The 12917-nt window shown below is 32.3% G+C and overlaps 1 protein-coding gene across 1 annotated transcript; it reads left to right on the top strand.

The window, feature by feature from the left end:
* Nucleotides 1-1154: 1154 nt before the first annotated feature.
* Nucleotides 1155-12189, top strand: LOC106065286 (uncharacterized). Its single transcript, XM_056028552.1, has 6 exons — nucleotides 1155-1246; nucleotides 3505-3543; nucleotides 4195-4236; nucleotides 7560-7601; nucleotides 7775-7816; nucleotides 11639-12189. The coding sequence occupies exons 1-6, from the start codon at nucleotides 1186-1188 to the stop codon at nucleotides 11842-11844; spliced, it is 432 nt and encodes a 143-aa protein (XP_055884527.1). The 5' UTR covers nucleotides 1155-1185; the 3' UTR covers nucleotides 11845-12189.
* The last annotated feature ends 728 nt before the right edge of the window (nucleotides 12190-12917 follow it).

Genomic DNA, 12917 nt, shown 5'->3' with positions numbered 1-12917 from the left:
TAAAATGTGCAATGTTCAACAACCTCTTACTGGCTATGACATTAGGATGCCACAAAAAATCGCGTATAGCCACATAGCACAGTCCCAATAGAGAACACCACAACCAGATCGACTATACCATGGTACAGCAGCGTTTTAAATCAAGCATCTATACGGCCAAAAAAAGGCATTTTCTTGGAGCTGACATTTAAAGTGACTATGACCTTGTTATGATGACCTAAAATGGCACCTTAAAATGGTATACAAACAATTAACTATCATGATAAAATTTGACCTGGACAAGCTGAAAGACCCACATATCGCTGCTATATTCTAGGCACAAGTAGGAGCACGCTTTGCAGCCTTCAATATCTTGGACTCCCATAACCAGGATATCGACACACAAGTCTATATGCTAAATACAGCAGACACAGATACAGCTCTGGAATTACTAGGGAAGCTCCGACTATCCAAAAAAATCCTGGGTAATCCAATTCTGTGACAAGCGACGGAAGCTAAAATGTAAAAAAAATTCCGACCCAAAATATGTCCACGAGTACAAAAGTGTCAACATACGGATTAAAAAGGAAATGAAAGAAGCGAAGAAGTGGATAAAGAAGAAGTGTCAAGAAATTGAACAGGGACTCAATAGGAATTGCAGTAAAAAAGCGAACCAATTAGTGAAGGACCTCACTACCTCAAAGCATGAAAGAACTACCACAGTACAAGACAAAAACAATAGATGACTGAGGAAAAAAATTTGATAAGAAGAAGGACGGAACACTGTTCAGAATCGTATAACTTTAAAATCTCAGGAGATTCCGAGCTATGTCCCGGAAGTAGCGTGTATTTACCGCTGATTCATTCTATTGTCTTCTTCAGCTAAATTTTCTCGTCATTCCTCCAATCTCTAGGTGTAATTTTGCAATCATTTTTTTGGCGGCTTAAACTAAGAATGACGCGCTATTTGTTTTTGAGTTTGGTTTCATAATGCCACATTTGTTTTACATGTTATTCTATATATCATGTTCTCTCAAAGAAGTAATAATGTGTCTTCTTTGTAAAAAAATAAAATAATTGTAGGTTCTTAAGCTTCCCCTTTTCATTTACTAATATGTATGTAGTGCAAAAAATAGAGACACACAAATTTACTATTGCTTTATTTTTTCAGAGACCAAAAAACTCTTCAGATTTCCATTCTATTTGATGGTGTTAATTGTGTTCATCTTTTTATTAACATTCATTTATTTATATGCATATGAAAGAGGTACACTATGTTATTAAATTTTTCTTATTTGAAATGTTTTTTATGTTTTTTTTTATAAATTTAAATATAATATTTAAATAATTGCGCTAAGTATTCATACATTTATACATCAGGGCCAGCCTTAGGCAATTAGAGGCCCTAAGCGAAGTGAATAGGGTGGTCCTAAAAAAATAGAAAAACACAAAATAAAACCGAAAAATATGCAATGAATCTAAAACCTCTATCTACATCTATCTAGCTGTAGAATATAATGGAATTTAAATGATGCACTACATAATACCAAACATATAGTTGGTATGCCAAAAGCCTCCAAAACTTTTGGTCGTGTCTAATTGCCATCGCATGACATTTGTTTACACTTATAAACATTGAAATATACTGTAGAGGTTACAAATAGTAATAATAAGATAATAGAATGAAAGAGAAAAGTATTATTTGACTATGTAGATGTAGATCTAGAAATTAAAGAACATTTATGAAATTGCAGTCGACTATTAAACATTTTTGAATGGCCTGTTACATTTAAAGCAATATAGCTTTATTAATAACCTAAATATAATTCTAATTTGAGAAGTAACCGCAAATGACCTAACTTGTCGTAGATTTGTAAGTCTAAAGTAGAACTTCAGTAAATTATATATAATGTAGTAAAAAGGAATTCTAAAAGATAAAAAATTAAATGAAAATTTTTGTTGTTTTAAACTATATAGATTATGAATGAAATAAATATTCAAGCCACCTTTATGGCTAGAACTAAAAAGTAAAGCTTTTTTAATCTGATCTAGATCTGGTAGTAGGGTTAGACTGCAACATGCGTGAGGATATCTAGCTTCTTTACAATAAAGCCGTAGAATTTAGGATTTCTTATTAGTATTTAAAATGGTCTTTTACAAATCTTATATCAACTCACTCTGTCTGGTAAAAAGTGTGTACACGTTATTTCCCCACATCCATTCTCGTATCAAGTTGAAACTTAGCACAATTATTCATTGACATAGAATATATATATATATATATATATATATATATATATAAATTTATATACATACATATACATGTGCTTTTTTGTTACGGTACGCACCGGTACGGCGTACCAGAACCTTTTTCAATGTGCACAAAAGGTATTATTTTTCTTGTATTTTATCGTTTATTATAAATTTACTAGTTCTTAAAAGTTAGGCAATTCATCATGGTCACACGATAAATATTCAAAATTTATTAATTAAAATATTTTTTTTTACAAGCTGCAACAAATGCTTCGATACGTTAAACAAATATGTATATTATTTGAAACAAAACTTTTTTATTAAACACCAGAAATAGTACATTCCAGAATATAGTGTAAACAAACACGCACGCTTGGTTCATCAATTATAAAAGTTTGAAGAGAATAACTTTCATAAAAGCTATTTAGAGGCGCACAATACTATAACAGACAGTTGCTTTTGATTGAATTGTCAGCTGGGTCAGCCTAACCCCCTCCCTTTTATAACCAATAGCAACAAAATTCAATACCCTACCCCTGCATAATAACATAACAAGAAAATTAGTATTTTACAAAAGACATATATTATCATATTTCTAAATATGGTATCCATAGAAATGATTAGAGACGCTTCCATCTCATTATCGAAATTTTAAAGACGATCATTACTCATTTTCATCTCGTGTATGCATTGCACCTCATAGTTTATTATTCATTTCGTCGCTGTGTGCCGATACCATGCATATTATGGTTGTATGATTTAAGTAAGGTATATAATACAAAACTGTGTGTTGCAAAGTATTCTTTGCATTATTATTTTTAAAAAAAACCTGGTATAACCCTTCTGTGAAATTGGGTACTGTGAAAATCAGGATACATGTTACTTTATTTGAATATTTTGTTTTTCAATGCAACTATTCTTCAACCCCTCCTCCCTTCGGTTACAAATCGTAACAAGTTTTAGATGCTTTTCCCTTTTAGTCAATACGTAATCTCTGAATGTTTCTGTATCATGATTGTTTTTGGCAAAGCATTTCCTTCACTTTTAATAATTGAAACCCCTTTAGATTTGTTTATAGCCATAACTGTCAAAGTAGATAAGCTCCCAATGTCTATATAGTGCTGATAATCAAGCCCAGCATTTGACCAGCTGTTGTTGCTTACACATTTAAACCAATGAATTTTACTGACATGAAAAAAGGTGAAGGTAGATATTTGGCGTTAACTGTGATAGTTAGTTTATAATTAGTGTTTACGTTTTTTATTTTTTAAGGAAACACACAAGGACATGCTGAGATAAAAAGAGAACTGAGTGAGTAAACATTAAATAGAATACTATTAAAAATTGCAATTGGACAATAAATTATCAGTATCAGTATTTTAGACCTCCACTTTGAAATACTATTTATAGGTATAGGACCTTTTGTTTCTATTACACTACGAGCTAATCTATCTATCTATCTATCTATCTATCTATCTATCTATCTATCTATCTATCTATCTATCTATCTATCTATCTATCTATCTATCTATCTATCTATCTATCTATCTATCTATCTATCTATCTATCTATCTATCTATCTATTCATCTATCTATCGAACGGGTCTTCCCAGCATCTTTACATCAGAAAACGCCGCCTGCGCAGGCTGGCTCGGACATATTCGCCGGATGGAGGAGAAACGCATCCCGAAAGTCAACTCGCGTCTGGCTAACAAAACATTTTTGCCCTTTTACGTGGATGTAATAAAACGGGATTTAAAAAATAGTGAACATTGATACTGACCGAACTACTTGATGGTGACCAAGAAAGCTATGGACTTTAAAAAAAGTGGGCCTCAGCCCTGAAAGAAAAGATTGCCTTTCCAAAAGTAAATGGCCTCTCTATCAATCTATTATCAATTTATCATGTATCTATAGTATCTAACATTGGCATATTTTAAAAAAGGTATCTTTCTTTTACAGTTACAATGAATGACAAATTATACTTTTTGATAGGAGACATGGGTAAGTTTATACTATACTATACATACATTTATAAATATACATAAATTTGTTTCTTTAATAATCGACATTGATCTATTTTTAGCGGCCCCCGAAAAAACGCTATTAGTTTTGTGTGGCCTGTCTGTCCTTCTGTCTGTCTGTCCGTCCCTTTTAGATATCGTAAACTAGAAGAGAAAATGAAAATCGCACATCATGATATTTAAGATCATTCAAAGTTCTGATGCAACGGCTACTTTTTTCTTTTCTGAAAGTAAAAAATCTATTTTTTTAAAATCCCTTGTGCAAGCAGTTTTTTTTTTAAATACACCAATTTACAATTATTAACTATTAAACACTCAAACACTTAAGGCTCTTTATCAGAGGAGTCGAAAGTATACCATATTTTTAACACATTTATGTAAATGGTTGTAGATTTTTGTCAAAAAGTTTTGTTTTTATATTTGTATTGTTAAGTTATGTAAGTTCTGTTATACTAAGTATACAATTACACACGAACAAATGTTTACTATTTTTTAAAGAGAAAAAAACTATTTAGTATGCATTATAAGTTAGACATAATTTAAAACAATTATTAATCTTGTAAAATGCATTTTCTGATAATTTTATTTATATCCAGAGAAAGGACACCAAATGTTTTATTTTATTTCTTGAGGATTTAAATAAGAGATTGAGCCTTAACAAAACAATTAGATCAATTATAAGACATCAGTTAGGCTAGGTTCACATCTAACTTTACAATCACTTTCAGCTATCATTTGATCTGCTGACCGCTGTGGCTCTACACAAGATCTGTCAATCTTCTTTCTCCATTCTTATCTGTCATTTGTCTTTGATATGATTTCATTCCGATGTTCTTTCTGAAAATATTGAAGCCTGCCTGGGTGGACCATTTCAGGGGTCGATTTTAAGTTTGTGTTTCTACACAAATTGTCTTTGTAACCTTATTTTAACTATTACAATTGGTCTTAATTTATATCATATTCATAACGGCCCTGACTGATTTATGACTCACTGGACTTCGTGGACCTAAAATACGAAAATGCAATATTCTATTCATACAACAAAGTATCTTTCAGGATCGAATTTTGTTAAATTTACCATGAGCGATTCTACTTGCAATTTAGACTCAATAGGTTTTTTTTTAATGCCAACATATCAAAAAGTATAAGAATAATATTTAATTATTTTTTAAGCATATTTAAACTTTTTTGCTTGTACATTTCTTTTTGTCACGAAACTTGCTTTTGTAGACGATCTAAAATTTATCTTTTATCTAATATATTAAGTAGAATGTTTGTATGTATGTCCCGCATAGAAATCGTTTGACCAATCTTGATAAAACTTGATTTAAATGTTTCTATGATCATGACGGAGACTGTAGTGTATGTTTAATGTCTGTCCCATAACCTGGAGGCCCTGAAAGTAAAAAAAAAACACCTAAAGTTATATCTGTTAAAGAACGAAACTTTTTTAAAATATCGGGTATATACGTTTTCAAAGTATTTCATTATAAATATCAAAATGTGGACTAAACGGTTAGACACATTTTCACACTCTACTTTCATCTTCTTGGCAAAATGTTGAGAGAACATTCTTCATGTTAACATAGATATAAATCCAATCCACTAAATCAGTAATACCCAATCTAAGGCCCCCAGTCCGCGGGTCTAATCCAGCTTGTTGTCATATAAAATTGACTACGGCTGCATACGTGTTTTTTAAGTATACAAATTTATTAATACAAAATAAAATGTAAAAACATGTGACTATGACAATATGATTTTGTGTGTTCAGAGTGCAGTTAAAAAATTATACTGGAATTTTTGTCTGAGAGTCCGCTACGATGTCAGCGTGATAACAAGTAAAAGGCTCCAACCAAAATTAGCAAAGAGCTTATGAAAATATTTAAATTTTGAATTAAGAAGCTGAATACAAGTCAGTGATAATATGTAAAGTTTTTTTTTTTGGCGGCTCTGAGTGGGGTAAGTTTCAAAAGTGTAATTAGAATTCTCAAGCCTGAAGTATGTGGAGGAGGTCGATTTAGCGGGTCAAACTAATTAAATGAAACAAACTTTAGATCAAAGGCTAAAAATCTGGTTAAAATGGGTAAAAGAGAGTTTGTCGAAAATAATATGTAAGCGTTCGATGCGCACGATGGAATAATACATACAATCCTTCCGAAAATCATCAGAGAGACTTTGAAATATTTTGATAAAGAGCTGAAAAGTGATGAATACTCAAATATTGTATGTTTGACTATTCTCTAAGGATGAATAAGAGAAAATAGAGATACAGATAGTCGTCTTTAATGGCAAAACGTATAAGGTTGGGAGAGGTAGAATTATAAATCTGGCCGAGCTTACTAGGTGTAAAATAAACTTCACATTTTTAAGGAGCAGAGACTGGGGAGAGAAAAATTATATTGAATAGACTTGTTAGAAGTAAGTGTGTTTGGAAAAGCGTTTTAAAGCGGGCCGTTTAAATTAAAGGTAAAATATACTAGATTTCAGTTTCCAAAAAGGGTGTTTTTGAAATTCGGGTTGCTTTATTGAAATAAAAAAAATAATATTGTGGGGGGGGGTATGCCAATGTATTCTGTGAGCATTACGATTTCCAGGCTGTAAAAAGTGAAAAAGTACCGAGAAAAAAAAACAACAACTGAAGAGCAGAAGAAATGCTGTCGGTAAAATCATTGCCAAAAAACAAACCCCAGCTGTTTGAGACAACAATCAATAAAAAAAAAAGCTAAAATATTCTAAAAATAAAAAATCAACCTTTGGGTCAGGAATTTGTGATTTTACCATCACAAAAGAGATGCAAGACACCGATAGCAAAGACAAACAGACACAAAACTCAATCGCTCCCTTGGCAATCAAGTGATTAAATAAAAACTGACATAAACATTTTACGTGCACATTTTCAGTGATTCTGGTGTGAATGTACATTTTGGTTTTCTATGATTATAATGTTTTGTTTGGTGTAATGCACACATTGTTCCATATTTATAATAAAGATTATTATTATTAATAGTCAGATAGTGTAAATAAAACTACTAGAATAGGTTGATGGCCGAGGAGAAGAAACAGAAATATAATATTCAATTTATAGCAAGTCCAAATTATAAGTAAAATTAAAAGGTGTGGGGGTGCACGTTGCAAAATAAACAATATGTAGCATGGGAAGAAATCAACGGGCTTTAGGTAGTGCGTAATTGTATATTTTACATTAACATTTCATTTATTTATTTCTTAGATTCCTAACTAAGTATATAGTAATGTTTAAGCATAATCCATTCTTACAGAGTTCTAATTATATTTTTACAGCTAAAATAAAAGAAAAAGCATCTAAATTACAAGAAGACATTGGTGAGTTTTTCATTACCGAAAATGTTTTTAAAATATTTAAATGATCGACACAGATATATTTTTAACAATGAAGAGTTTGTCTAAAAAACACATATTTTTTAATGAGTCCTAACTAAATATAGCAATGTTTAAATACCATAGATAATCACGCTGTCTATATTATTTTCTTACAGCTGAAATAAAGGAAAAAACATCTAAATTAGAACAAAGAATGGGTGAGTGTTTCTTTTTTAAATTTATTCTATTTATTTATAAAAATTTATTTCAACATATGCTTTTGTGTTACATCTTACTAGCAATGAAGACTGTGTATTTTTGTTGGAAGACAACAATCCTTTTCATCGGCAAGTAGAGTTTATCTCAATATATCCGGATTTGATCCGCGGCCTTCGGGCCTTAGTTTTGGTATTACTGATTTACTTGTTTAAATTTAGATCATGTTAAAAATGGATAATGTTCCCTTTACATTTTTTAAAATTTTACCACGCAATTAAAAGTAGAGTGTTAAAATGGGTAAGATTGGTCAAAAAAATGTGTATTTTAATAAAGATACAATTAGGTACCTTTTGTCTATATTTAGGGCCCTTCGCTAGTGGTAGTGACAGTAAATATATACTACGGTATCCGCCATGATCTAAGGAAATTTATGCCTCGTTTTATCAAGAATGGTCAAACGGTTTTGATTTCTAAGCGAAACATACATACATACATACATACATACGTACGCCTTACTTTCTGCATTCTATTTTACATGCACCAAAATGAATAATAAAAGTTGTTTGATCTTGATTGGGAGACTTTTATCTAAAACTTATTTTAAGGTTGATTTGATTTGGGGTGAGTTCACTTTAAAATGATATTGGGCTTAAAACTACTCAGGTACTTGTTTGAATTCTACCATTGTGTTTTTCTGATATCTGAATAGGGCCTAATTTCGATTACTTGTATAAATTTGATGCATGCATCAGCTTAATATTTTTTCCTTGTGTTTTTTTTTTGAATTCCATCCTTTGCTATTTCTTGATTTGTATGAGTGACTAAATTTCTCTGTATATTTTTTTTTGACTCAACGAAGACTTAGATGATTATAGTTTTATTAGTTGTTCTAGGGTTCTCGTAACCTTTCAGTATAGATTACAGAAATCGGAGGTATACGTAAAGCATCTAAGGCTTATAGAGCGCTTTCAATCAAAGTACCTGTGTTCCATCGCGATGTTATGTGTGAAAAGTAATAAAAAAATTAACGCATTCACTACTGACATGCTGTGTAAATCATGCATGTGTGAACTCTTAGGGTCTGAATTTAAAAGAGCTATACTTGCACAGAATTACGTACATGCAAGGATTTGGGTAAAAAGGCAAGCAACAATGACTGAGTTTAGAACTCAAACTTAACCAAAATATTTATATATTAATTGTATTACAATTGGCTAGTTTATGTAGATTTACGATGGAAGATAAGGCTATGAAATTTACAAGATAAAGGTAGGCCTTGGTTTCCTCTCAATGGGCTGAGCAAGTGATAGACTATCATTGACGCCAAATGCTTAGATTTGGTCATGGATCCGATTAGTGTTGGCTGCGTGCGACGACTGACTGTGTTATGGGGCTGGTGTACCAAGGCTGCAGTAAATGGCAGGTTGCATAAATCCAGACTAACAACGCAGTTAAGGTGTGATGGACCGAAGACGAAATTCTTTTTATAGAGCGTCGAATAATATTTTGAAACAGACCTATTCGCGTTGTGATGGAACAAATTGCACTATCTCTCCAGAAATTTTCATATTCCTGTTAAAAAAGGTGATAAATAAATCTGCTCCACTTACCGTGGCATTACCTTACTGTCAGTAACGAAATAAATCCTTGCCTGATTACTCATTGACAGACTGACAAACTCTATAATAGACAATGTGCTCTCTAAAAGTCATTGTGGTTTTCGGGCAGTTAGAGTCACATCAGACGTGATTTTTTTTTATTTTTGTCAAATACGGATTAAATGCAGATCACATCATGTATTCAGCTTATTTCTGTATAGAGAATGGTGTGAAGCAGGGTTGTTTGCAATATTCTTTGGAGTAAGGCTAATTTAAATCAAGCTATCTCTAAATGAGGTAATATTATATAAGCTCCTCACCGATGGCAACATGTTTAACTTACGGCTCCCCCCTGCTCCTCCGTTTTTCAATTAAAGTGGGCTGCCCTTTTTGAAAATGATTGCTCCCTTCTTAGCAGAAGCCTCACATTTCCGTCCATGAATTAGTATGTCCGTCAACCATTAAAATTGCTCAGGTCTTGCTTCAGAAATCCCTGTCGCAATTAATAAAAAAAATGTTAATTGCCACTTCCTGATGTGCTCCCTTGTCACGGCCACATTCTTATATGCTTTCAAGTCATGAATGCTGACTGCAGAGGATATTCCTAGGAATGGAATTGGGATGCTATAGAATGATCCTAGGTATCACATTGAAAGACCGTATTACAAACGAAGAGATTAAAGACAGATATACTACAGCGATTTGACCCCACGAGGACCTGCTAACTATTGTAAATAAACGCAAACTAAAACTCTATGGCCATATAACAAGGCTTTCGGGGCTCGCAAAGACCTTCATTCAGAGAAGAGTACCAGAAAAAAGAAGAATAGGCAGACAGAGAAATCGATAGGGAGACAACATAAAAGAAAGACTGAAAGAGGATCTATCAAAGGCAAAAGATAGAGTTAAATGGAGTAAGACGTGTGTAGTGCGCGAACAGTCCAACAGAATAAGGGATAGGTGAAGGTCCAGGTCTTCTATGACAATTTTGAGAAAGACTACGTAAAAGAGTAGCCCACCGCTAGTGATTTGAAGATTCATCCAGTTGCAATTTTGCCCTCAATGACATAGAAGAACGTTGTTGGTGGCAGATAGCCGGGACACATTTGTGAACTTAAAGAAAAGAAAATTCCTTGTTAAGGACAAGCGAAAAATGCAAAAATGAAACTTAAATAGTGGCATATAACGATTTTCACTGCACCAGATATGGAAAAATATGCAGGTCTCAACAGGGTTTGCATATTCATATGAAACACTGCACTCATCTTTAATCTTCGGAATTGAAGACATTGCTATTTTCTATCATATAAAGTAGAAAGTAAAGCATATGTATGAATGTATGTATGTATGTATGTATGTATGTATGTATGTATGTATGTATGTATGCATGTATGTATGTATGAATGTATGTATGTATGTATGTATGTATGTATGTATGTATGTATGTATGTATGTATGTATGTATGAATGTATGTATGTATGTATGTATGTATGTATGTCCCGCATACAAATCAAAACCGTTTAACCAATCTTGAAAAAACTTGACATAAATGTTCCTTGGATCACGGCGGAGACCGTAGTCTTTGTTTAATGTCCCTCCCAAAAACCAGGGGGGCAATAACAATAATAAAACAAAAGCTAAATTTATCTCAATCAAAGAACAATAATTTATAACAAATCGGCTAAACCCTTTTGTATCTTTTTTAAAAAAAAAATTGTTTTGAATGTATCTGCTTAACGCAATCTACTTTTGTTTTCGGGGCGAAAGAAAAAACATTGAACGGAAAATTAGCTATGTTTAATTAACATAGATCTAAATCTATACTACTAGATTAGTTTTACTCAAACTAAGGCCCGCAGGCCGCGGGTACTATGCGGCTAGTATACATATATACAAATACATACCTATACATAATAAATATAACATCTTACATATATTAAAAAAACAACACCTTAACCACCTTTACGAATTAAACTCCTGGGGAACCACATAAGATCTGTCAACCATCTTTCTTCAATCCTCTCTGGTTAGAATTTCATTTAGTGACATGCCAGTTTATTTGTTGATGTGTTTCCATCTTTTTTTCTGTTTTTCTCTTCTTCTCTTTTTTGGTACTGTCCCCTGAATAAAGATCTTTGCAATCCCTGAAATTCACAACGAAACATTTTATACATGATCAAACTAATGTATTATCTACCTTATTTATTTTTTTATATTTTCAGAGAAAGACAAAGTCTTTAGTACATCATTTTGGGATGACTTTGGCACAGTTATTATTTTATTTTTTCTTAACATGTTAAATTGCTATTTGAACTCTACATCTTTGAAGTTGGGATTTATTAATTTTTTTAACGCATGGTTTACAGTAATGTTGGCTCAGAGAAATTCAAGCTTTGTAAAACTAGCAACACGTTTACCATTTAGTTAACGAAATATCTTTTTTCATACCATTAATTTTTGTATTGCAAAATACATCATTTGCATTGTTCAGAAATAAGTGACCAAAAAAAAAAACCCCGCTAATTTTTCAATCGCACTAAAAGGTATAAAATTATAATTAAAAATTTTAAACACACCCAACCATTTTTGTAAATTTTTTTTCTACTTTTTTAGTGCTTTTTAAATATTAGCGTTTTTTAAATACTTTTATTATTTTAGCGATCTTACTCTGTTCAGTCATACATATCACTGGTTTTCGTGGCTAGCTCAGGCAACCCATTCCATGCTCTTAAAGCATTTAATCTGTATTAGACAAAAATCAAATAGCACTAGGGAAGAACAAATTTGCCCTAGCATATTGAACTGGGAATATGCTTTTATCTGTGTGTCATTCTACGTATTTTATTGATTTTGTTCATTTGAAGATTATGGTTCAGTGTTTAATGCATAATTAATTATTATATTTGTAAGTTAACTATAAAGCCTAATTGTTTAACAAGCCCGTTGTTTTGCTGAGTGGACTACTCATCTTAACATTTAAATTTGGATTTATACAATTGGGTACTCATTGGTAATGAAGGCTAATGGGTCACCTGTAATCTCTAGTTTGTTTTTTACATTCCCGAATGTGAAGGCGTTGGGGTCTGGCAACTAGTTTTTAATGTGTTATGAACTTATTTCTGATAATAAGAAATACTAACTTTGGTTGCTGAATAGCATTAATATCTAGTCATACTTCTCAACACTAGCCTTCAACAGTCCAGGTCTATGAAAACTTGTACAATTAGTTTGATGGCTTTGAGTAACAATACTAGTTATCGACTATGATGGAGAAACATCGCACACCATTAGGCTCACATGAGGTCAGATAACTTCAAAGGAACGCGTAATTAGTGCAGATATAGCTGAGATAGTGGCTTAGAAGGAAGAAAGGAGACATTGGACTTCGAAGAATCAGAGCTGAGAAAATATGTCCAAGATAGATTGATAGAAAGGGAGAAGCGGGCCATGGAAAAGAGAGAATGAGAAGTTATCCATGGGTAAAGAATTACAGAAAGAGAT

This window comes from Biomphalaria glabrata, chromosome 5 (genome assembly GCF_947242115.1).
Source record: "Biomphalaria glabrata chromosome 5, xgBioGlab47.1, whole genome shotgun sequence".
NCBI classification, from domain to species: domain Eukaryota; kingdom Metazoa; phylum Mollusca; class Gastropoda; family Planorbidae; genus Biomphalaria; species Biomphalaria glabrata.
Note: the sequence above shows the minus strand (reverse complement) of the source record. Positions and strands in the feature narration are given on the sequence as shown.

Coding starts and splice junctions, on each gene's coding strand:
- LOC106065286 (XM_056028552.1), top strand. CDS start 1,186: ATGGTGTTAATTGTGTTCATCTTTTTATTAACATTCATTTATTTATAT. Junction 3,544..4,194: donor TGAGATAAAAAGAGAACTGA/GTGAGTAAACAT, acceptor TTTCTTTTACAG/TTACAATGAATGACAAATTA. Junction 7,602..7,774: donor TAAATTACAAGAAGACATTG/GTGAGTTTTTCA, acceptor ATTTTCTTACAG/CTGAAATAAAGGAAAAAACA.